General features: G+C 37.8%; 1 protein-coding gene across 2 annotated transcripts in view; it reads left to right on the top strand.

Annotated features, from left to right (window-relative positions):
- Window positions 1-27450, top strand: part of LOC110173873 (endonuclease V) — a 75496-nt gene that overhangs the window by 26166 nt on the left and 21880 nt on the right. The window contains exon 8 of one of the 2 annotated variants that reach the window (XM_055158743.1): window positions 4658-4730. The exons of the other annotated variant lie outside the window; for it this stretch is intronic. Within the exon in view, the coding sequence (XP_055014718.1) occupies window positions 4658-4714 (57 nt within the window). The 3' untranslated portion in view covers window positions 4715-4730. The remainder of the gene's footprint in view (window positions 1-4657; window positions 4731-27450) is intronic. 2 annotated transcript variants of the gene reach the window in all.

Genomic DNA, 27450 nt, shown 5'->3' with positions numbered 1-27450 from the left:
ACACACACTTTCTGATTATCAGACAACAAAGCACTTTATAATTAGATGCAGATGCAGCAAGACATATTTTGCTTTTATACATGGTAATGTGTCTGATACAGGGCCTTTAATAAATGACCTTAAGTCACTGATTTGCAGACTTTTCCATAGACATTGTTCCGTGTGTATCTGATGTAGGCTTTATGTTTTACAAACGGAGTGAACTTTGTAAAATGCTCTTGAACCTGAGCCTGGAATTCCATTACTCATTATCAGCGACTGTCTGGTCCGTTTAATGTAATCATTCTTTATACTGCTATTCACACCAAGATCAAGAATGTTTCCATTAGGCCCACTCAAAGGTGCTGAACACAGCAGCACATTTACATAAGAGTGCGTTTGAATAGAACTGAAAATATTCAGAGGACAGAGCCACGGCGTCCGTCAGCATAGGCTGAAGATAAAGATAATTTATCAAAGGTCCTTCCTTTTGGGTACTCATGTCTTCCTATACTGACATGTATGTAAACCTGGCAGCATAATGTTGTGGCCTTTAAAGATGGTCTTTGTAACTTATTTACACTTCACACAATTGACTTTAGTCAATTACAGGTGTTTTTGAAGGCAGAGTACCTCAAAAGTATTTATTCTTGCCGTAGTGTCGCCCCCTGCCCGTCTCCACGGAAATAGATGTAAAACTTTAATGCCATACTGTGAAACGTTTTTCACAAAGCAATAATGTCTCCAAGAATGTAACTTACTCAAATGTATTGTATCAGACTCAAGAGTTGCTGTATTTTGTTTGTAGATGCAAAAAAACTGTTTATGTTTTTTCTTTCCCAAAATGTCATGGTCTTTTGTATTTGAGTTTTCTTTTGATATGTGAAAACCTCATCTTTGGACTTGAAAGGTTATTTTGATGGGTTAGAGTAGATCGGAGCTGGTACATCTCTATTATACCAATATGGCCTATTTAGCTGAACATGAAGCACATGCACAGCTCATTGAGTTGGGTCCTTAAGTGGTACATGTTGTACCAAGATGTTTGTGTGAATGCATGAAAAGAAAAAACGTCTTATAGGATTAGAGCTTGTCTAAATGTTAATGCATTGACAATTCTTGACATAGTCTGGACTCAACCATGAAGTAAAACCAAAATATGTCTGTGTGGGACAGAGAAATGATGAATGTGCTGTGATAGAGCTCTCAAAGGGGAGTGACTTAATACTGGGAGGAAAGAGAGAGGAGGCTCAAAAACGGAAGTGAAACTCATAAAACATGTTAATACATTGTTTTCTGTGAATATTTGGTGGTGAATATACATTTTCATTTTTTAGCAGTTAATGCCCCATAGAAGTAAAATACCCCATCTTTAAATGTTGAGGTTTAAACATCAAATGTGAAATGACTGAAAATTACGCACAGAAGTGCAGAAATGTCACTTTATACCCTTGTTTGAAAGATAACAACAGTTTTTTTTTTCCTATTTCCGTCTTTTATTACAAACAATATACTCAATATTGAAATGTCTTCAAAACAACATCCACAGTATTTCTCTGATCTGCCCAGCTCTGGGTGAATAAAGGGCTGTAACTTTAATAGAAAGTTCTGTTTTAGTCATGGATAAAGATTACGGATGGAGAAAACAAGACAAAAGGACATTTTAGGAACAATCATTAATCATAAAGTCAGACACATTTCCAGGTGAAGTGGGTGTACAACTTCTTCCATTACATCTCAGCCAAAATCAATTCTACTAGACCAATTTTATATGACACGATTTATGTGATGCCTTTTCCCCTTCATATTTATCTTTTTCTCTCTCTCTCTCTTTTTGAATGGCTATACTACTTAGAAGAGTTGAATGTGTTGGTGCATTCAAAATGTTAGACACAAAAATATAAATAAATATAAACAAAAAAGTATAAACCCATTCAATTAGCATTAGTTATTTGCTTAATAAGTTGATTTAGTGCCTTCAAAAAGTAAATTTTATTTAGTCTAATGTGTAATAACTGTAGAAAATATTGCTGAAAAAGTATGATAATTGATTGTTTTAGAACAGATTCTTTTTTATTTGTATGAATTTATTTATTGTGGCTTTCTTGACACTCACAACAATAAGTTTACAACAATAAGTTAAAAAAGGGCTTTAACATACAAAAGTTAAAACATACAGTTACTGGTTATTCGCTCCACCAGATACTGCCAGGCCAGCTCCACTGTCCTTTTTTACTGTATGCTTTTGGAGTTAGGGTCACTCTTTGTTATTTGACATTAGAAGTGCAGGAGCCATGGACTGACTTGAATCACACAAGTCATAGTTGAAGTACAACAGCAGAAGGAGAAAGTGTGTGTTGTAAACAGATCTGTGGAGATAGAGGTTGTGTTGGAGTCAGGAGTGAACAGAGAGGGCAGATGGACAGTGCTGCGGGGCCTGAAGTGCTCTGGGGCTGTACGATAAAGAGCTGCCTTAGGCCACTGCAAAAGCAGCATAGTGTGTCTGTGTCTGTGTCTGTGTGTCTGTGTGTGTGTGTGTGTTTGTGCCTGTGTCCGTTTGTGTGTACCTTACCTTGATGGTGAACATGTCAAGTAATGCAAGATGATCTAAATATCTTTGTATTATCTGTGTATCCTTCAAAAATATATTTAGAGTTTTGTTTCATACATGAAGTAATTCTTTATATGTAAAGCTAAAAAGTAGGGATGCACCGATCCAGCTTTAAAAAAAATACAAGTTAAATATTACCAATAATATTGGACCAAAACACCTTGTAAGTAAATTGTCTTATTACACCAATTTATATACCAAAATGGGATAACGACTGAACCAATATATTGGGACCGATAATCCCATCCATCAGAATGTTCAATGTGTGTTTAGTATATGTTCCAATATCTGATACCAGTATCATATTGGTGCATACTTACTTAAAAGTCTTCCCCCCTCTGGTGTATGTCAGCACATTGCAAAGTCCAGGCAAACTTGTAGAGCTCAAATCAAACAGAAAGCAATTACTTTACAGAACAAGGGTGAGTTGAAATCTCTCTACAGTAATTACAAACAAGTATGCCAATAAATTCATAAATTATCTTAATAAAAATGTGTATTTGAAATTTTTCTGTAATGCAACTCTGTATTTTGTGCATGCAGGGGTAGCTTGTTCTTCACCTACAGTACTGTTAGGTTTGTCATCATTAAATACAAATGTACTGACCTTTGTCCTTGACCTTTGACACATGACATTTTAATAAGAAAAAAAAAATCCTCATTACACCAAATCATGTCATCGGATCCATATACCGGAAATTCTGATATTGTTGACATTTTAGATTACTTAATATGTGCCGAGATTCATGACCTGTCAATCATATCCCTGTACCTGCATAGTCTACTCATGTATGTGCTAGTAGCATAAACAAGAGATGGTATGACGCTTGTTAGCCACTGCTGCCTCCACACGGTTATGCTAATTCACAGCCTCTGGGGATTACAATATAGTGGGCAACAACAACAACATGCCCATATATAGTCATGGGTGTGTCTTTCTTTTATTCTGTTTAAAATGTACATCCATTGAACATAGGAGTAATGTATGTATCTTGTAATGTTGCATGGTTGCTTGTCACTCATGTAGTCTCCAGGGGGAACTGGATTTGCATCTAAATGGTGTAACAGAGCAGAGATGGATTTGATAAATGGTTTGATCCAGACCACTTTTATGATCTTTTTCGACTACAAGAAATCAAGGAGCTGATCAGAAAGAAGGAATTGATGTATATCTCATCAACGATTCACCCCAAATATTCAAGCTGCATCTTAAAGACCCCACATTATGCTATTCTCTGATCTATTAATGTTGTTTCCTCATCAAAAACATACCTGGAGTGGTGTTTTGTTTCATTTACACATGTTAAACCCTGTAGTTAACTTGAAAACTACTGCTTCCTGACAACATAACGAGAGAACATAGAGAGACTAATCATAAAGGGTTACTCAAACATGTGTAAATGAAACAAAACACAACTCCGGGTATGTCTCTGATGAACTAATTAGCATTATAGCTTGGCCTAAAGCTCACAGGGACTTTAAAACTGCGCTATACCTGACTTTGAAGATCTGTAGTTGTTGAAAAGGCAACCACACAAAGAAAAAAATGTAATGAAAACATAACTTAAAAATAAACAGGATCAACAGGATTCAAGAATTTTAATGCTTACCACTAAACAGCAAGCAAGTATTAGTGTTGACTACAGAATAAGAGAAGTCCAATGGAAAGCACTTTTAGTCATATTCACACTTAAAGGTGCACCGTGTAACTTTTCTGGTGACTGTATTATGCTTTGCCTAGAATGTTCCACTGTTGGATTAAACCTTAATTTTTTTGCTAAAAGATACTTTGAAACATGCATTCTTATCTTGAGTGGGCTTGCCTTTCCACATATCTGACAGATCTGACTTGGCCTGGTTCCATCATCTGCTTGTCTCCATGGAGATACATACAGTATGTTTAATGTAGATGTAATGTAATTCTGTAGTACAAAAGCAGGTGGCATGTCCTCCATCAGAAAAGTTACGAAGTTTAAATAATATGGGTTTTGTCATGTTTGTTTAAGACCATTTCTTTGAATCTTTTATAACAATTTGTTAAGCATCTTTTTTGTTGTGTATTTTTAGGCTGATTGTCGCTCCAGAGAATACCTGCGTGTTCACTTCCCAGCAGCACTCACATGACAGTGAGGTAGATCAGGTAGGCTCACACTCTGTGTATATGTGGTGCTCTGAGACTCCAGAGGAGGGATTTACAAGTCCTCAAATAACCACAGGCTCTGACTCATCAAGGATTCTCCCAAAATCCTTAAGCAAACACAAGGTCTCCAATCATTTCTAATTTGATTCAATGAGCTGTTGTAGACAGTGGAGAAAGCAAACACTGAGAGTTGTTTTCTAAGGAGTACAAAATCAACTAAAAGAGAATGGAGAGATTTGTAAAGGCTTATACTTAATTATATTATGCCCAATAATTATAGCTTTGAAAAAAGTGGTGCAGAATGGGAGCTGATGTTGCTGTAAACGTAATCACAACAAAGAGCTGCAAAGTTGTCAGCACTTCCCATAGATAACAGCAGATCAGGCTAGAGATGAGCCAAATCCTACATGTACCATCAAGCAAATAAAAGTTCATACAGAGAAGTGGGTGTGTTTTGGTGGTAGTGAAAATGGAGATAACATATTACTTTGGGTTTTGTTTTTGTTTTTTTGAAAGAGGGCTTGAGCGTTAAACGTGGGATAGAAAACATGTTGTAAGTTGCTTTGTTTTGCACATAAGGGAAGTGTGAAAAACAAATGCACGTCATGTTGTCTACTTTTTGTTTTGGTTGAGCAATATGGACTAGTCAGGACATCCTAGGTGTTAGATAGGGTGACCTTTTTCAATAGTTGTTAGTGGGTCAAATTGTGTAATAAACACATATGATTTTCTATTTTTATCCCTAAGGACACACAGAGGGAGTTGAGTGGCAACAGGTCACAACCACATACAGAAACTACCAGGTTGTCGTTGTATATAAGGATTGGTTCTCAGTTGACCTACCTGGATATATAAAGGTTTTAAAAAGTCAGTACACTTAAAATTCTATGACAAAAATATAGATTTGGGGAAGTTTTTTGTTTGTTTTTGGATGGGGACAGGTCAGGTGTATTAAATGCTTTTAATGTGTATTAAATACAATCTTTAAACAAAGGCTGGAGAGGAAGTAGTTGTTCCTTAAACTGAAAAGTGAGAGTTGAATCCATGTTCCTCCTCTCCATATGGTTGTCTTTTGGGCAGTACACTTTGCCTTTTTGTAATTAAAATATACTACATTTGTAGGACACCCAATTGCTTCACCTTATATCCATAACATAAGAGCACATAAAAAGCTACATGAGCTATTCTTTGTGTGGATATACAGTCCCTGACAAAAGTCTTGTCGCTTATCCATTTTGTAGAAACAAAAGCTTATAACCTGACTTTAAATTAATCGATTGGTTTTAGAAATGTCTCATATGAAAGCTAAAACCCTCCCAAATTATGCTCAATATACTAAAATAAATTTGCTTCACTGAAGAAAAATTGATCATTTAATGAACACAGAAAGGTCAGATTTTGGCAAGACAAAAGTTTTGTCGCCTACAGAAAACTGAACAAATAATTTACTTGAAATACAAAAATATGTTGCATAACGTCAGTGAATTAAGTAGTGGTGCTGTGAGATCCATATTTAATATCTTGTATGACTTCCATGAGCTTGAAGGACTGCATCCATGCGGTTCGACAATGATTCATACAATTTGTTGATGAAGTCATCAGGAATAGCAAAGAAAGCGTCTTACATGCCTCCCAGAGTTCATCAAGATTCTTTGGTTTTGCTTTCCATGCTTCCTCTTTCATTCTAACCCAGACATGCTCAATGATGTTCATGTCTGGTGACTGGGCTGGCCAGTCCTGGAGCACCTTGATCTTCTTCGCCTTGAGAAACTTTGATGTAGAGATAGAAGTATGCGATGGAGCACCATCCTGCTGCAAAATTTGACCCCTTTTATGGTTGGGAATGTAAGAGGTAGCTAATACTTCTTGATATTTTAGGCTATTGATATTGCCTTCCACCCCACAAATGTCTCGCACACCCCCATACTGGATGGAACCCCAGACCATGATTTTTCCACCACCAAACAACTGTTTTCTGGGTGAATCTTGGATCCGTGCGGGCTCCAGTAGGTCTCCTGCAATATTTGTGGCAGCTGTGATGTAATTCAACCGAGGATTCATCTGAGAAATCCACCTTCTGCCACTTTTCCAGTGTCCATCCTTTTAGCAGGCTGTGGGCCTTGGCAAATGCCACACGGTTTTTTAATTGCCTTTTGTTTAGTGCTGGTTTCTGTGCACTGATTCGACCATGGAGGCCATTTCGAGACAGAATTCTACAAACTGTTCTGGTTGACACAGGGACTTGCGGTGACCAGGCCTGGTGGAGTCTGCTGCAGTGGAAAAGGGGCTGGCCGTGGATTTTCGAATCAACAAACGGTCCTCCCGAGCAGTTGTCTTGCGGGGTCTGCCGGACCTGGGCTTGTCAAAAACATCTCCAGTCATTTCAGATCTTTTTCTTATTCTTTGTACTTGACGCTGAGACACATTGAAGGTGTCAGCCACCTCAGCAGTGGATCTGGTCTTCAGCCTCTTGATAATTAACGCTTTGGTCTCAGGGTGGATCTTAGGCATGTTGTCAGAGGTCAAGTTGCAGTTGATGTGAAGGTCTGATGTGCTGGGGTTCTTTTTATACACACCCACTAATTGATTGATCAGTAACTGATCACAGGTGAGGCTGTAATCTAGGATTGGGTGCATCATATGACAAGGCGACAAAACTTTTGTCTTGCCAAAATCTGACCTTTCTGTGTTCATTAAATGATCAATTTTTCTTCAGTGAAGCAAATTTATTTTAGTATATTGAGCATAATTTGGGAGGGTTTTAGCTTTCATATGAGACATTTCTAAAACCAATCGATTAATTTAAAGTCAGGTTATAAGCTTTGGTTTCTACAAAATGGATAAGCGACAAGACTTTTGTCAGGGACTGTATTGACTTGCCAGGAAATGCAATCCATACCAGGTACAGGTTATGCAGAAATCCCTCATATTAAATATGTTTACATTTTCAGGAAAATTTAAAGACATTTTTACTCATTTACTCATCGATCATAATTTTAGATTAAGTTTTACTTTCATTTTCATTTCTTACTCAGTACCATCAGATCAAAATTACTCTGGATTTTAGAAAACATAGACCTGTTGTCTAACTCTTAAACTTTATAAAGTGTTTATACAGTTTCAAATGGGCCTTAAAGGGTCAGGAGTGAGCTGAGGCTATGTTAGGTTAATCAGAGTTACATAACAGACGGAAGGACCAGCAAATCAAGAGAGGAGGGCTTTGAAGTTGTGATCCTTATTTGAAACAACAACCCCCTCCACTGCTAACACCCATCTTATACCTTCCTCATTACAGATCAAACTCACAGATCACTATGTCTCTCTGAAGGTAGATAGTCAAACATCATTTACTCCTCTTGGTTTGGGACGTGCTCTGAATTGAATCTCGTCAGACCCTGGGGAGAGCATGTACCATGGCGTTCTGTAACTCAAGCCCACCGGGATCATAACATGTGATGTTGATCTCGTTGATGCAGTGAATCCTTCGGGTGCTCTCCATACTCTTTTATCGGAATAGGCAGTGGTCCGGAGCTGGATTTGTGCTGAGTTTGCAGGGTTGCAGTCAGTTCCTCTTGGCCTTAACCTGGTTTTACCCTCACGCTCCTGATTTCTCACACAAAGGGTACCTCAGAGGAGCATCAAACACTCTCCAACGCTAAAGACAATGTATTATAGGATTATGATGGTTCCAGGAGACCTGCCTTGATAGTAGCTGTACAGTAAATAGTGTGGAATGCATGTTTCTATACTGTAAAAATAACTGCAGCAGGCCAGTAACACAAAGATGGCAATTCAGTCCCAGCTCACTCTATATGTGTATATTCTTGTGTCTCCTTGAGCAATATGCTAAGCTTGTTGTGCCGCTTGTCCTGTATTTGGTAGCACTGGTTTGTCAACATTGGTAAAAATGGTTTCTTATTGTAAAACACTTTGACTGGCCAATGGAAGTGGAAAATCACTATAAAAACCACTGACCATTTACATAAACTATTTCAGATAAATAAGACATTGATCTTCTAATGTTACATTTCACACTTTTCTCTGTACTCACAGTCCCTTCAGAATAAGATGTAGTTTCTATTTCCTGATTTACAGAGATGCAACCGCAATATATTCTACATTACACAGACTCATATTACTCTTTTTTTTACGTTATAATGTTGTTTCTTCATCAAAAACATACCTGAAGTTGTGTTTTGTTTCATTTGCTTATGTTTAACACACAAACCCTGCATATTTAAGCTGTGTTCTTCTCTCAGACAGAAAACATGCCATGTGGCAATACAGGAAGTGCACCACAGTTTTTTTGAACCCCAAACACCTTTACTAAAATCATTTGGATAATTTCAGCCCTGGAATTGCCAACCTCAACTGAAGTTGGAACAGAGCATTTTGAGCTTGGAGATGTAGACTGAGGATTATGCAAACGTGTGACTGAAACAAAACACAACTCTGGGTATGTCTTTGATGAGGTAACAACATTTTAACATGGCTAAATGCTCACAAGAGTCAATTGTGTGTAATATATAACCTTTAAGAATATAATTATTATTATAATGTACTTCAACAAACAATAAGTCCAGTTAATTAAAAGCACAAAATGCATATGGCTTCATTTACTAGTCAAACTGGATCAAAACAGACCAACCAAAGTCTAACGTAGAAGGAAAATCATGATTTAAGTACATCTTTTTGTCCATTTTACTCTCCAAAAATAAGTACAGTTTTATAAAATGGTGAACTTTGTGTTGTTGTAATGTATTCTATATACGGTATCGGTTCTTTCATGAGTCAGTATTGCAATTTCACAACATGTTGTGCATACTAATGGCTAGACGCTCTTAAACATTTTCAACACTGTGGATGAATATGGGGTATGCATGGGTTTTCAGATAGGTACTTTTTTTGTTTGTTTGTTTTTTTTCTAGATATCTTTATGAAGAAACTTCGTTATTTTCCATGTAAAAATGGCCTTTATGCTGGAAGTCCCTGGTAAAATGTACATCTAGCACAAGTTCCAAATTTAGGTTCAAACTTCAAAATTTCCATTCCAATTTTCACATCAAACCCACAGTTACATTGGCGTTGTATGGTGCATTCACACACAGTGGTAAATGGGGTCCAGTTTGGTGCAGTATGAGGAGCTGCAGTTGTTTCGTGTCAGAGAGGAGCGGTGGATGAAAGGGCGAGTGTCAGGAGAGCGGAGGAACATATCCAGACCAAGAACAACAGGAAGCTCTGAGCACAGGGAGACAGAAAATCAATGACAGGAACAAAGAGAGAGAGAGATCCGGGACACTTCTCTCACATCTGTTACATAACACAGGTCCAGCTTTGGCTCCGTGATGAAGGATGTACACGAAGTAATAAACATAAACAGGCCTAATGGAATACCTACTCTCTACCAGAAAGAAGCTGGGGAGTGAAATTAACCAGAGTAACACATCAGTTGAAATGCTGAAGATTCAAATGGCCATGTTTTGTTTAGTGTATGTGAAATGACACATATATAGTTGCTACTGGAATCTGAAACAAGCGTATCTTAGAATTCTTGTCTGACTTAAGTTCTTTAAAGGTCCTATATTACACAAAATGGATTCTTGTGATCTTTAAGTCATGTTAGAATGTTGTTACCTACTCAAAAACAACCCTGGAGTTATGTTTTATTTCATTCACACATGTTAACATCGCAAAAGCTCAAAATGTTCTGTTTAGTAGAGGTTGGGAATTCCAGGGATGAAATGATTCAGATAATTATGTGAAGGTGTATGGAGTTAAAAGTTAAAATCTTGACCTTTGTGTATTAAACATGTGTGAATGAAACGAAACAAAACTCCAGGTATGTTAAATAGCATAATATAGGCCCTTCAACATCTATTCTAAGTTTTTTCCCTCATAGATTAATACAATATGCAAGCCTGTCATAGTTAATTTATGTAATTGTCTGTACATGTTCATCTTTAAGTCTCACGTTCATACATTAAGTTCATACATTTTGCTGTAAAATTGAATTATTAAATTAACTTGCATGATTGACAAGCATTCTTAGAAATATATGATAATGCTAGTGCTAGTTCCAATGTGAATTTTGTTGTCAAGCATGAAATGAAGAGTAGTCTTCTTAGAGCATTCATTTTTTTATCTGTTATCATATTGTTTGTTTATCACAAACATACCTGGAGTTTTGTTTCATTCAAACATGTTTAACACACAAACCCTGCATATTTAGGATTTCTTCTTTCAAATAAAACAGCTTGTGATGCCATCTAGTAATACAGGAAGTGATCCACTGTGTTTTTAAACTGCCAACCCCTTCATTAGAATCATTTGGTTGATTTCAGCCCTGGACTTGCCAATTTCTACTGAACCAAAGAGCTGACTGTTAACTTGAAAACTACCGCTTCATGACATCACAAAGCTGAACAGAGCAATTTGAGATTTGAAGATGTAGACAGACTAATAATAAAGGGCGACTCAAACATGTGTGAATATTGTGTAATATAAATAAGATCTTTAAATAGCAGCATCCCATTATTGCAAGTACAGTGTTTTTGAACAATAATTTGAAATAGTAATTCTCTTGACAGGCCAGAGTGTGTTAATGTGTGAGGTGATGTGCTAACAGTTCAATTCTCAAAATACTAATACAAAAGGGCACGACATTGACATTTAAACATGACATTTTGTTAAGCCTTTGGAATTTACCCCCTCAAATCTGACAAGAACAATCATGGATTCTTCTTGCTTGTGTGTTGCCTGTGACTGCGTCTGCTAAAGCTGCAGGTTTGATTTTCTCTCAAAGGTTGTGTTTGTACAAAGTGTTGGTGGGCCTGGGATCAGGACTTTTTCTTTTATCAAAAGGACAAACTGAGCCAGGAGCACAGAAAGATTGCAATGATTTATCAAAGAAAGAGCACTCTCATTTTTGGACATCTCAACTGTAAGCTTTGGGCATTTATATATCTAACCCACAGAGGATAGGGTTCTGATTGCTTTGGTTTGGTGGTTGTTTTTTTTTTTTTTTTTTCTTTTGTTTGTTTGTGTGTTTGTTTTGTTTTAACTCCCAAAAAGACTAGATTTAATTTGTGTTTAGCAAAAGTAGGCTAATGTGCAATTTGTTGTTGTTGTTTTTTTCTGGTATGTTTTCCAGCTTCTAAATAACAAAAATATCTTGATTTGTGATTATTAGTGATTAGTGAAAGGGCCCATATTATGCTATTTTCTGATCTATCTTATAATGATTGTTTTATTGCATTCACATATGTTTATCTCACAAATCCTGCATATTTAGGTGGTATTATTCTTTCAGAAAACACTGTTTTCAAATTTCATACACCTTCAGTAGGATCACGTGGATGATTTTAGTCCTAACCTCACCTGAACAAAACGTAAATGGTAGCTGTTAACTTAAACTACCACTACATGACATCACAAGGTGGAACAGAGCTTTTGAGCTTTGGAGATGTAGATAGACTAATAATAAAGGGTTACACAAACATGTGTGAATGAATTAAAACACACGGATGTTTTGATGAGGTAACATTATAACATAAGCATAACATTGTGAGTGTAAAGCTAATGTAATATAGGATCTTAAAATTGTTTTTTTCTCAATTTTTTTCCATAAGTTGTCAAAATATATCACTTCAAAGTCATATGTAAGAAATGTAGGAATGCTTAACTGCAATTTGAGGAAAGAAATATTCAGAGAATGACATTTTCAGGCACGTTTAGCACATTTTTGTTGGACTTCGATAATATCATCTGAATTTTATAAAAATCAAGATATTAATTTCTGTTAGTATTGCATAATTGCTGTTTTAGCCATGTACCCAAAAGCCTTTCCCTTTCTCTCTCTACTTGGCTGTCCTCAAACTTTTCCACCAACAATTGAGTTTTAACTATATGGAGATCATCTCAATCAAGTTCCTGCTGTTATCCAAACTTTTGTGCCCTTTAAGAAGCAATTGTGAAATGTCATGGCCAATGTTGTGCAGGCACTGGGCCCAAGGTTGGACCAATGAGCTCTGTTGGGAGTGAAGCTCTCATTAAAAAGTTATAACAGTGAGCAGAGCTGTGTAGCTGCAGGTGATACTCAAACTGCTGAGCTGTTTCTGTCCCAACTGTCGCTCTGACTTAACCCACTTTGACTGAGGAGGGTTAAGTGCACTGTCACAGTCTTTAAGATTATATTTATGTGGTTTTGTATTTAAAACAGGTCTATGAAACGTTTTATCAAGTGGGTGTGATAAGTAGTATTTGCTTGCCATTGTTGTTTTCTGTTTCCCTATTACATTATTACAATTAGGACTGAGAAATATGGCAACCGAACATACAAATAGTAAAATATTCCTACAAGTCTGAACTCTACTCCAAGCCACATGATTTTACTGACAGAGGATTGACTATCCATGGGTTTCAGACAGATTAAAAATGAGCACAGTTGAAATGGCAATTAACAAAATATAATATCTTTGGAATGGTAAAAATGGCTTAAAATGGTGCCTATAAATGAATCACTGACCATTTGAAATTACTGTATCCAATTTAATTAAAATTCAATCAATTGTACAGCCAGAGTTTCAATCAATTATAGACAAATATTAATTAAACATGTCCTTTTGAGCCACAGTTTTGGTCAGGAATACTTAGCTGGAAGACAAACTATTGGATTTTGGCTCCCTTATAGTCCTTACTGTAAACTTGTTGCTAATATGAAACATTCTAATCTTTTTTGATTTGGTCGTTTAAACTTTTGCCTGGTCAAAGAAGGGTCTGCCTTTTATGCTTGGCTCAGTGAGAATCATATTTGCTGTGTCTGTGGAATAGCCTCGGGTTATCCAGCATGGGCCCAGATTGACCTCAACTGACAAACAACTGAAAAATGACGCCAACTCTTTTTCACAATTTCATAAAGCTTTTTGTTCATTCACAACCATGACTCCTTACAGACATTTCTGCATCATCCCCTTGCTCTAAATGAACTTTCTTTTAAATTCAGTAAACACAAATACAAAAACATTTAGCTCCAGCAAGTAAGCGCCTATTTTTCCTGTACATAATGCCAGTGTTGTGCATGAACGCGTTTTTTTGAACTCGTTCATTGAACACGTTCATTTTTCAGTGAACTTTGAACTGAACGCAACACTTTTGTAAATCAAGAACTTGAACGTGAATTTGTTCAAATTATGTGTGATGAACGACGTACGTCACTGTTGGGGTTCAGTTAAACGTCGGAATTTGACGAGTGACTATCTGCTCGCACTTCTATGGAGTAAGAAAGCTGTCAAAAATATTTGTGCGCGTAAAATAGAAATCCGTGCGTATTTGGGAAATCCGTGCATATTTAGCTGTAGTTGCGCATAAAATAAGTATTTGTAAACTCTCAAATGACTCCAGTCGTACATAAAATATATTGTGTGTATTTTATCCATCAGAATACGAATTGAAAAATTACGATGTCATGAATTACAATCACGAAATGAAAATTTACGATTACGCTTTCATCAGTACGAATACGAATTCACAGACGGAACTTTACTGTCAAAAATACATCATCACTTCACAGACATTATCCATCGAGCAGAAGAAACATCGATCAAGATCAAGACTGCGCCTGCTCAAGTTTGTAGCAGAGGGTAAACACAGAGTAATAGCACAAGAAGCTACAACAGCGACCAACAAGTGGGTTAATTAAAATCTATTGTAAAAATGTCTTGAATTCGGGAACCGAACGCTGCTGTATAATATTGTGTAGAAACACCTCCTTTGAACAGGAAATTGTTAGATAACATAGTGGAGCCAGTTGGCTAACATCCGATGTAACGTTCTCCCAGGGCTAATTAGCAAATATCAGGTTCTCTGTAGGTTTAGATTAAAACATTCACGGCTCCAGCCACAGCGAGCATCAGTCAGTCTTAACCTTCATCTCAGCTGCATTTCAGACAATGGGTTATACATGAGTTATAATGGGTTACAATGAGCAAATCCATCCACGTTACAGTGACGTTATACTTACCGGTAAATACTGTAAACATACCAAGGTGTTGCCTGTAAACACGAACATTAATTGTTGCTGGAAGCTGCATTAAACTGTAATGTGTAACATTTCATTGGCTGTGACGTCGTAACCAGGACAGTTTGGTAGTGTTTGGTGTAAACTGGGACATTTCAGCGTCCCGAGGAACTTTTGGTGGCATTTCATGCAAGAAATGCAGCTGAAGTGAAGACTGACTGATGCTCGCTGTGGCTGTAGTCGTGAATGTTTTAATCTAAACATACAGAGAACCTGATATTTGCTAATTAGCCCTGGGAGAACATTACGTCGGATGTTAGCCAACTGGCTCCACTATGTTATCTAACATATAGGTGCAATTTCCTGTTCAAAGTTAGTGTTTCTACACAATATTATACAGCAGCGTTCGGTTCCCGAATTCAAGACATTTTTACAATAGATTTTAATTAACCCACTTGTTGGTCGCTGTTGTAGCTTCTTGTGCTATTACTCTGTGTTTACCCTCTGCTACAAACTTGAGCAGGCGCAGTCTTGATCTTGATCGATGTTTCTTCTGCTCGATGGATAATGTCTGTGAAGTGATGATGTATTTTTGACAGTAAAGTTCCGTCTGTGAATTCGTATTCGTACTGATGAAAGCGTAATCGTAAATTTTCATTTCGTGATTGTAATTCATGACATCGTAATTTTTCAATTCGTATTCTGATGGATAAAATACACACAATATATTTTATGTACGACTGGACTCATTTGAGAGTTTACAAATATTTATTTTATGCGCAACTACAGCCAAATATGCACGGATTTCCCAAATACGCACGGATTTCAATTATACGCGCACGAATATTTTTGACAGCTTTCTTACTCCATACACTTCACCTCGCGAAACCACAGCCGCGTGTCAACGCGAAGGCGACTCCACCGGCAGCTTTAGTGGAATGTACAGGCTCTTGTGTCTCTCAATGGGAAAGTCAATCAAACTTGACTGGGCGCGTTTAGCTGCTTGTATTTACCTTCTGTACAGGCTGACCACGGCAAACGCAAGGATTTCAAAAGTAAATTTCAAAGCACTAATTAACAGTCTGTGTTTATCTGGGCTCTTTCACATGATACACAACTGCCCAAGGAGCACAATGTGCTGATGGTAAATGCACAAATACAACAATAGATACATGCTCTCTGTGTATTTTGACGGGGATACGCGCCTACGCTCGTGTAGAGCGTCAAAAAATAGGATGGATCCTATTTTCTGAAATCTACACGCACAGGACGTGCTGCTCCGCGCGCGTATTATTTTACTTGGTACATATGTCAGTAACGCGCGTCACAATGCTTTTTTAACCTGGATTGAAATGGTGGGTTTTTCGTTTTTCTTCATACAAATTTGCTAAAATCACCGCGATATCAGCAGCGGTGAAACGCCGGAGGTGCGCCCGCGTAGATCGTGATCCTGAGCGAAAGGACCGACGCAGAAGTCCGCGCTCCACCGAGATAAACGCAGCTGACGCCCGATCGCACTCGGGGTTCTCTCAGGGACGGTCCTAGATTCCAAGTTCTAGTCCAGGATTAGTCCTGGTTTGGTCCTGGTTTAGTCTTGGTTTAGTCCTGGTTCAGTTCTGGTTTAGTCTTGGTTTAGACCTGGTTCAATTCTGGTTCAGTCCTGGTTTAGTCTTGGTTTATTCCTGGTTTAGACCTGGTTCAGTCCTGATTTAGACCTGGTTTAGTCCTGGTTTAGACCTGGTTCAGTTCTGGTTTAGTCCTGGTTCAGTTCTGGTTTAGTCCTGGTTCAGTTCTGGTATAGACCTGGTTTAGTCCTGGTTTAGTCCTGGTTTAGACCTGGTTCAGTTCTGGTTTAGTCCTGGTTTAGACCTGGTTTAGTCCTGGTTTGGACCTGGTTCAGTTCTGGTTTAGTCCTGGTTTAGTCCTGGTTTAGACCTGGTTTAGACCTGGTTTAGACCTGGTTTAGTCCTGGTTTAGTCCTGGTTCAGTCCATATACGGCGCAAAAGTTCAGCATCTTAACAGTTCTTTTGGTGGGAGTAAATTAAAAGTGCTGCAATAGTCGTGTAATGTTTTACATTTTAAATACAGTAATATTGTAATGTAACAAATGACTTAGAAATGACAGTAACAAGTCATAAATAACACATTACAGTTTTAAAGTCACTTGTCCAACAGAGTATCTTGTAAAGTTGTTGTAAACTAGAAGTCAGTTTGAAAAATAAAAGCAGCCTTTCAGATCTCATCTAAATATAAAATGAACTGAACTTTGAACTAGTTCGAAATAAAAATTGTGAACGTGAACTATTCACTTTGGACAAGTGTGAACTGAACTTTGAACTAGTTCATGAAAAGTGTGAATTTGCACAACACTGCATAATGCTATATTCAAATTATCTGCTATTGAAATGATTGAATGAAAACACAACCAACAATGTTCACCTTTATATGGAACTGAAGATTCAAGGACACGTTTTCAAAATCAAAGCTATAAAAGTTCATTATTTTTACTCTAATATAAGTGTCTTTTATATAAGTGTATTGGTAAACATATTAAATTTATTATATATATTTTTTTTAATGATTTTCTGGTTTTTGTTCCATTTTGTTTCTGAATTAATATTTGTAACTTCCATTAAACATGATATCTTTGAGCAAAACCAGCTGATCTTATAATTTCCGTTGCAACTCAGGACCTGCCGGGCATGATACTTTTTTCAGCACCAGTTTTTGATACCAACGTTCAGTACTTTTTTCGATAAAACGATTGCCCTGGAAGCAAGAGGCAATAGACCTACCTGATTTTTACCATGTTAGAAATGTGAAAAGCAGTATATATTAGTTCATTTGTTAACTGTCTGCTACTCACTTTCCTCACTCATTTCTTGCATCCAATTATTATTCGTTTATAAGGGTTTATAAGTGTGGTTCTCAACTTTCAGGGGCCAGAGTTTTGCTGTCACAGGAATGTTAGCATCAGCTGGCCTAATGGCAGTGGAGTCACAATCAATAGACGGTTTACAAACGGATAGAGACTAAGTTTGACCCTAAAAGCTCCTTTACAGTATATGCGTATGTGCTGATTTTTCTCAGATTTTTCATCCTGCCACTTTTATTTATTTGGGCTTGAGATGGGCAAAAAGAACACAATTCCTTCTCTCTCTATAACTCTTTCTCTCTCATTCTCTCTCTTTCTCTCTTAGTCTCCTTCTCTCTCTCTCTTAGTGTCTGTCTCTCTCTCTTGTTCTCTCTTTTTTAATCTCTTACTCTCCTTCTCTTTCTATCTCTTTCTCTATACTCTCCATCTCTCTCTTTTACTGTCTCTCTTTCTCATCTCTCTCTCTGTCTCCTTCTCTCTTCTTCTCCATCTCTCTCTTTGCCTTAGTCTCAGTTTCTCTCATTCTCTGTCTTTCTCGTCTGTCTCTCTTTCTGTCTCTTTCTGTCTTACTCTCCTTTTCTCTCTTTCTCTCTCTTTCGCTATACTCTCCATCTCTCGCTTTCTTATACTCTCTCTCTCTCTCTCTCTCTCTCTCTCTCTCTCTCTCTCTCTTCCTCTTTTACTCTCCATCTCTCTCCCTTTTTCTCATCTCTCTTTCTGTCTCTTGCTGTCTTATTCTCCATCTCTCTCCATCTTGGTCTCCGTCTCTTTCTCATCTAGCACTTTCTCTCTCTCTCTCTCTCTCTCTCTCTCTCTTACTCTCCTTCTGTTTCTCTTTTTCTCGCTCTTTCTCCCTTACTCTCCATCTCTCTCTCCATATCTCTCTCTCTCACTTACTCTCTCTCTTTCTCATATCTCTCTCTTTCTTTCTCTGTTATTTTCCATCTCTCTCTCTCTCTTAGTCTCCGTCTCTCCCTCTCTCTCTCTCTCTCTCTTCTTTCTGTCTTCTCTCTCTCTGTCTCTTTCTCTCTTTTTTGCCAGTGCACAAAACACCTGCTGAAGTGGACAAAACGTGTGAAAAGTAACCCAGATTTGCAAGTAATAAACTACAGTAAAATGTTATGGCCAGCGTGCGTGATAAACAGTATTTTTCTGCAGTGAGAGCCCTAAATGCTGGTGTCATCTTTTTTACACTCATTTAAATGTCAGTGCATCATCACGGCACTCGCTGAGCTTCAGATTCTCACATTTTATCATCTGCACTGATCCCATATACAACTCAGTAAAACACAATATGGAACCATTCTGTTTGATGGAGAAATCGAAGCAGGTGTTTAGATGAAGTTGTTATTCTCTTTGTAAAAATACGCCGTTCATTTGCGGTGTGGTCATGATATCAATTCCCACGGGATATGAGGTATGTTTTATGTCTCCATGGGGTTCACATAAGGTTCACTTTTTGTCTCTGTATAGAAATTCATCCTCTCCATTTGACCCCTCCCTTAAAGCTGCTGGGGCGACTTGACAGGAGCAGTGGGCACAACAGTACAGCAGGGACGCATCTCCAGATCTTGAGACAGGTTTGGTCAGAACTAGACTGATTCATCAGCCGGTTTCACTTTGTAGAAACCATCTGACCTCAGAGCTTTAGAATTCGTTCGCTCAATGGTAGGCGGGTACTTTTTTCATTTAACCAAGCTGCTATTTGGTCGTGACGTATGTAATGCACCGCTAACAGGGATAACTGGTATATTAAGTTTTTCCCAAATCCCGAAGGAAGAAGGGCAATAACGTCTTTCCCCTTGATAAAATTCACTGAACATTCTCTTTGTTCTGGCTTTAAAGCCTCGATCTCGGGAATCGTTGCCAACACAGAATGTATGGCTCTTTACTGATTGGCTTATGCCCAAACTTGCACTTCCGGGGTTTTTGCGAACTGTCTAGTGTCTTCCGATTCCTGACATAGTCGCTGGAAAGAAATGAAACTGAGCGGAGGCACTGGCTAGGTCACGACTACATTAGCTGAAGGATTTTACCAGACCTGGGGACAAACATGCAAACTCTAGGCTGAGCTGAGCTGAGTCAAGAGTGCTAGCCGCTCAGCCACGATCATAGGTTGATGAAAAATTATGACTGCTGCCATCAGTTAAAGTAAAAGTATTATATTGTCTGAATGGACACAAGTTCAAAAACTGTCTTTCAAAGCAGAAAGCAGGAATGCGACTGAAACATGTGAATAGGCTACACTATTTATGTATGATTAAAAGTAAAATAAATATTCTCCCATTATTGCTTCTCCTACTAATACTTCAACTAATACTTCCACAACCAGGGACGACAGTAGCTAGGTTGGCGGTTCATATACTGCTGTTGACGTAAACATCATTGGTTGAGAGGTCAGATCCACTGACCCACAGTTTGGCGGTGTTATTCCAGCTCCCACAGATGAATGTTGCCATTGTGTCCTTGGGCAACACGCTTAACCCACCTGTCCCCAGTGTCTGCTTACATTGATGTATGACTGTGTGTGACAATAGGTGAGTCGTTCTTTGATATACAGCGCTTTCAGTGCCTTGAAGGTGGAAAAGCAAAGTATAAGAATGCCACTATTTACCATTTATTATTACTGCACTACTATATTTTTACTACTGCTACTTTTATTACTACTACTGTTACTACTACCTCAAAATACAGACTTTTAAAAATATATATATTATGTCAAATTGGCCGTGTATTTAATACTGTTAATTAGACATATCTTTTTTGAATCTTGAATCTCACAAATACTACTTTTACTATTTCTACTACAGTCACAATGTTTCAAAAGTACATTTTATTACAAAAAATTAAATATTTCAACACTCAGGTTTAAAATGGCTTGGGGCCTCACTTGTGTTGTATTAAGTCTCTTTTGTTTTGAGATAGGATTTTTTTTTTTTTTTTTGGCCAGGGAATAAAACACTGGCACATTTTATACAGAATTTATTATTAACAGATGGACTCATTATTAGATGCAAGCCAATCTTAAACAGCCTTGAATAGCTTAAAGATTTTTCACTTGTTTATATTTTACTCAAAGCATAACATAATTGGGCATAACGATTTTGTTATCATTGTGTGTTTATGTGTGTGCATAAAGGTCAGATGTGTAAAGGTGTCTGGAGGTGTTCTGATTTAGTATCTGCAATCCACAAGGGAGATAAATCAGGAGCCAGTTTGATGAGTTTGAGTTAAAATGGAGGAGAGCAGTGGACTGTGGAGAGTTTGTGTGTCTTCTTTCGTATCGGCGTTCTGTCATCCGGCGCCACGGCAACACGAATACAGCGTGAGAGGGAAAAGAGAAAATCTGCTTTTGAAAGACCAACCACCTCAATATAAATGAGAGAGGTGGACCGTGAAGTGAAGTCTGTGACAAAATACTCAGTAAAAGATAAGAACGCTGATCCGATTAGCAACTCAATTACATTTTGATGTGAATCTTTAGCGGTTTAAGATGAAGTAAGTGCTAAAATTGATCCTTTGTAATTTGGTGGTCGGTTAGTACTCTCTGTGGGCACAGTGACGTCCCTCTTCCTTGACATTTTCTCCAGGTGTGTCACGGATAATTCCACTCTCTTCTTTCCCTTTCTCCTGTTTTTTTTTCTCTTCTCTTCTCTCCCTCCTCCCTTTCTCCCCTCTCTCCTCCACCACTACTGCAGCTTCTCTCTTCCTCCTCTCTCCTCTCGTCCTGTCTCCCACTCTCATTGTCTCTCTCTTCCCTCTCAGTCTTCTCCCCTCTCTCACACTCTCCTTGTCTCTTTCTTCTTCCTCTTTCCTTGTCTCTCTCTTCTCTGTCAGTCCTTTAAGTCCTCTCCCCTCTTGTCCTCTCTCCTTGTCTCTTTCTTCTCCCTCAGTCTTCTCCCCCTCTCCACTTTCTCCTTAACTCTCTCTTCTCTGTCAGTCATCTTTCCCTCTCCTTGTCTCTCTCTTCGCCCTAAGTCCTCTCCGATCTCTCCTTATCTCTCTCTGCTCTGTCAATCCTCTCTCCCTCTCTTCTTGTCTTTCTCTTCTCCCCAAGTCATCTCCCCTCTCGCCCTCTCTTCTTGTCTCTTTCTTCTCCCTCAGTCCTGTCTCCCACTCTCTTTGTCTCTCTGTTCTCCCTCAGACCTCTCCCCTCTCTCTTCATCTCTCTCTCCTCTGTCATTCCTCTAAGTCCTTTCCCTTCTCGCCTGCTCTCATTGTCTCTTTCTTCTCTGTTAGTCCTCTCTCCCTCTCTTCTTGTCTCTCTCTTCTCCCTCGGTCCTCTCCCCTCTCTCACACTAGTCTCCTTCTCTCCTCTCTCTCCTTGTCTCATCTCCTCTCTCTTCCCTCTTTCCCCCTCTTCTCCACCCTTTGCACCCTCTCTGCTCCCTCTGTCCCCTGTCTCTCTCTTCTCTCAGTTCATTCCTTCTTCTTTCGGTCTCTCCCCCATTTCCCCGTCTCTCACTCCACCACCCCACCCGTCTCTCTCCCCTCTGTCTTGGACCTTGATAAATTGCCAGCTCAGCCACATTTTTCACCGCCCCACCTTTTTCGTCAGACACATCTGCGCTGACACAAACCTGCGCACTCTCCTCCGCGATAACGAGAACAATCGGCGAGTCCCGCGTGAGGGATGGGGCGTCCCGCGGAAAGGGCACAGACGATGGAGAGGAGGAGGGCGGATAAATGGGGTGCAGGGATGTAAAAGGGGGGAGAGGGGGCAAAGGAATCCAGCCGAAAACAAAATAGGGTTATTTTGGGATGTGACAGGTAGTGACGGAAACATTATAATTTACAAGCAGAAACAAAGAAAATATCGTGTCACAAAGAATAGCTACAGCACAGAAAAGACAGTCAGCATATTTTACATTGACAGTTCAGATGTTCAGTTCAAAAGGCTCATGTGTGATTTTGATTATGTGTAGGTTTTGTACATTTTCTGTTAAGGCTTTATAATAATAACATAATTGATTTATATAGTCTTTCATGATGCCTAAAGCACTTTACATTGCATTATTCTTTGACACATTTTTTGCTGAGTTGATCTAGTTTTTTCAGTACCATAAGACTTTTGTACTCTTATAGCCAATAACAGCTATGTTGTATTATTTTGTATTACTCTTTTTTTATTTTAATTATATTTATGTAAAAAGTGCCATACTTAAACATTATTAAACATGTAAACTATTTTACTAAGAACATTTTGGATTCCAGTACTACTCAATTCCATCGAATTCCATTGAAATTATTCCAAGTATCACCTGGAAAGTGCATCCTTGTACGTCTGGATGGGAAACACAAGATACAGGAACGTGTGCTTTGAGTGTGCGCGCCCAATACTTCTAATGCAGAGACTTTTCTAAAAAAAAAAAAAAAAAAAAAAAAAAAAAAAAAGAAGTAGGCTAAAAAGTCTATTTTAAAAAAGTGTATAGCAAACACAGCAGCCACTTCAGACACTGGACTGAAACTTCTCTAATGCACTAATGAAATTATTATTTGACAAATAAAAAATACAAGGAAACATCTTTATTTTGTTGAAATAAATCAAAATCTGTCATCTGCTCTTTAAAACAGAAAATAACTTTAGCTATTACCTTCATGTGAACTCCACTGACTCTAACAGGTGAGTCAGAGTGTTGACCTGGTTCTTCTTGACACTAATCATCTCGAGCCCCTCACTTCTCGTCAGCAGAAATGCGTCTTTAACGCCATGTTTAGATTCTGGGTCACATGACGCATACATGAGTCAGAGTCAGAGCTGAGTACACACACCTGTATTAGACAGATCATTTCATCCTACATTTCCCATCATGCTCTGACCTTTAGCGTGACTTTTTGTCTTGTGGGTGATGTCAGTGTGAGATGGCACTTGGGACGCAGGTGGTTTATGTATAGCACATTATATAATTACTTACATGTAATTATATTGTGTGTGTTTAAAATTCTTCCTATGAACACAAAACATTCTTGAAAAAATAAGCATACAATATAAGCTAGAATCAGTGGTGGAAGATAATAAAGTAAAAGTAGTAAAGTACTGTACTTCAATATGCATTTTAGGTACCTGTACTTTACTTAAGTAGTTATTAAAGTGGATCCTTTTTACCTTTACTTTATTACATTTGAGACCAGGTGTCTGTACTTTCTGCTCCACTACATTTTTGAACAGGACTGAAAAGTAAAAAAAACAAAAAACAAATTCATGATAGTGTGAGACGAGCTGAAAAAGCTGATTTTTTTTTTTTTTTTTTTTACATATTTGTATGTTGAGCAAACAAAGACATATAGAAGAGCATAGAAAAACATAATTACAGTTGGTTCTGTTCAAAATTCAGCACAAATCTGTATCAAAGTCACTGCATTTGAAGCTTTTTAGATCTTAACATCTGCGCAAAATACTTCTAATTTTCATGGGCTATTTTTTACTTTTACTTGAGTAGATTTTTTTCATGTGATACTTTTACTTTTTTTTTTTTTTTTTTTTTTACTCTGGTATCTGTAGTTGCACTTAAATGACAAGACTGAGTACTTCTTCCAACACTGTCTAGTAATACCTTTTTATAGTTGGTGTGACCAGTGTTTTTCAACTTTTTTTGACGCATTGCACACCTTCTTTGGTTAAAAACATTCCACTGCGCACCATTCACTAAAATGTTACCAACTGACACCATTTAGAAACAACAATTGTTCAAATATTTTCTTTGACCTTGTGTTTAATCCTTTCTATTTGGCAAAATTTGGCAATCATGCTTGTTTTGCTTTCTCTTTTGTTCAGAAGTTGCTCAAGGCACACCAGAATAGTAAATTATTCATCACATTTGCCTGGCTATATTAAAATTTCTTGTTATATGCATATTTATGAATACCAGGTCCATTGCTTTGCTTATGTTTATTAGTACACATTAGTCTACCATGGTTGTATATTACACTGTTATGACTCACTCTTAGCTTTAGCTTTAGGATCCCCGCACTCAGAATAGCCCTGCAGCTCCTCTCCAGGCTGTGTCTAAAAATACCACATAACAATTAGTGAAACACCTTTAATAGGAACACCTTTTAGTGGCATCTGGCAAGTCTGAAAACACATTCAACAAACATCTTCTCTCAGGGTTTTGACACCTTCCTGACATCAGCACTGCTATCAGGCAAGTAACACAGTATTGATGAGGAGGCAATCAATGACTTAAAGGTGCACTATGTAACTTTTTGGTTGGGGGTCTGTCACCTGCTTGTTTCAATGAGTATGTTAATGCTCTGCCTAGAATGTTCCTCAGTATGACATTAAACAGTTCTTCCTTACACTTATTCAGTTACAGGTGATTTTATAGTCCAAAAATACATAGAAAAACAGGCATTTTGACTATGAGTGGGGTTAACCCTTTACTGACCTGGTCTGTAACTTGATCTGGTTTGGTGTCCATGAAGATAGAAAGGCTTAATACCATACTGTGGAACATTCCAGACAAAGCAATGACATCTCCATGGAGAAAAGCATTTGATGGACCCTCCACCAGAAAAGTTACACAATGCCTTTACTGTATACCGCATCTACCATCATTTCCGGACTATTGAGTGCACCTGAATATACTCCACATCAACTGTTTTAAAATATATATTTTTTTACATCTGCTCTAAAAGCTTTTGTCGTCTTTTGCACTGAGTCACTTCATTACGCCGCCGTCGCCAACGTCTCATCATCATCTAATTGATGCCAAGCTCTATTTCCTTCTTCGACAGCCTTTGCCTTTAACTTAAAAGCTGCATCATCTGCATTTCTTTGTGTATTTTCTATAAGGAGTGTGTGTGCATGAAGTGCAAAAAACTGTTAAAATCACAATCAAACTAACATCTTCCTCGGCGCATCACCCCCGTCTTCACGTGCTCTACTGCGCATGTCTCCTGCAGAAAGAGCCGCTGTCCTGTCTCTGTATCATGTCAGTGTCTTATAGGATTTCAGCAGATTTCATGCTGTATTGATCAGGTATGAGTGGATCAATCAATCAAACTTTTTTTGTATAGCACTTTTCATACATTTGAAATGTATCACAAAGTGCTTCACATGCAACAGAAAAATTACAATACAATAATTAAAAACAACAGCAACCCCCCACCCCACCCCATTGTTTTATCCATATATACAACAATTTAAACATAAACATAAAAACATAAACATAAAGCTCCTAAAGGTTATAATAAAAATAAAAATGGAGAGCTAAAATCTGATGGAGACAAAGTAAAATAGTAATGATAATCTAAAATTTAAAATAAATATAATAATAGTAATAATAATAATTGAAGTTAAAACAGATAAAAGTTTCAATTAAAAGCTAAATTAAAAAGATACGTTTTGAGTTTACTTTTAAAAATATGAAAACTCGCAGCGGATCTCAGATCCTCGGGTAGACTGTTCCACAGACGGGGGCCGTAAAAGCTGAATGACACCTCACCACGAGTTTTAGTTTGGACTCTTGGGACAGTTAAAAGAAGACTACCTGAGGACCTGAGAGTTCGAGAGGGCTCATATGATAAAAGCAGATCAGATAAATAAATAAGATTAAGACCATTAAGAGCTTTATAAACTAATAAAAGAACTTTAAAAGTGAGTGGATGTCCGGCTACTGAAGTTTGAGACATTTCTTCTCGTCCTCACCTGCAATTAACGCATAGGGGTAAGACGTATCCCCCTCACTAATGTTAATTTAGCATCATAACTTTTTTTATCGCACGGCAATAAACTGTTTTAGTGCTGACAACAGCTCTAGCCAACGCTGCAGCTTTATGTTAACTGCACATACAGCGCCACTTTCTGCACTCAGGCTGCGAGCGCAACTGCTGTGTTCCCAAACCATAGACCGTATATATGAATGGACAATGTGCCAAACAAATAATCTGTCCACATATTAGCCACATTGTTTTATAAGCTGCAGGGTTCAAAGTGTGTCGCTTATAGTCCGGAAATTACTGTATCTGTCTATCTGTGTCATCAACATGTAAACTATAACTCAACTCAATAGGGCCAAAGATAGAAAAAGCACAATAAATTCCCCACTAGTTCAAAAATAAATACAAATATACCTTTTTAACCCTGTTTTAATGGCCCGTACAGATTTAAATGGTGATAGATTTACAATACAATACAATACAATACAATACAATACAACAAAAAAGAATCTTCAGACCTTGCTTTTTGTCATTTTAAAACATCAACAAGAAATGTCTCAAAAAATTTGCACCAACCATTATTTATTCTTGGGAACTTTCAAAGTTCAACATGAAAATGTGACCTTAATTTCCTTTTTGAAGCTCATTGCCCAACATTACTTCCAAATAACTTTTCTTTGCCTTTTAACAAATAGCTTAGCCTTGCTTTTCAATGCTTTTAATTATCAAAAACATTTCTAATTAGCAACTAGACATCAGCTACAAAGGAAATGTCATTAAAATTACAAAGAGCTATTTATTTGCAATTGGGATTTTGTTTTCGTGAATTTATTTTCTATCTATCTATCACAGTAACCGAAAGCGTGCTAAAAGGAAAACGTATAACTATTGACTGTTTTGCTATAGCAGTTTTTGTAGGGTTATGCTTCCTTTTTAGATTCACCATTTTTACCGCTTTTGAGTTGCCCATTTCTATAGCAATGAAAGCCATCAGGTGAGTCTCTAACCTGAACTTAAAGGATTTATTTATAAGTGATTTTCAAAACACTCAAAGACAATGTACAGGACAAGCTAAAGGTGTATTATGTAACTTTCCTGGTGCAGGGCGTGGGGTGTTCCACAGTATGGCATTGAACATATCTATCTTGCATTAGGCCAGTTACATTAC

Source organism: Boleophthalmus pectinirostris, unplaced genomic scaffold (assembly GCF_026225935.1).
Source record: "Boleophthalmus pectinirostris isolate CB_2022bp ecotype Guang Dong unplaced genomic scaffold, ASM2622593v1 HiC_scaffold_22, whole genome shotgun sequence".
NCBI classification, from domain to species: Eukaryota; Metazoa; Chordata; class Actinopteri; order Gobiiformes; family Gobiidae; genus Boleophthalmus; species Boleophthalmus pectinirostris.
Note: the sequence above shows the minus strand (reverse complement) of the source record. Positions and strands in the feature narration are given on the sequence as shown.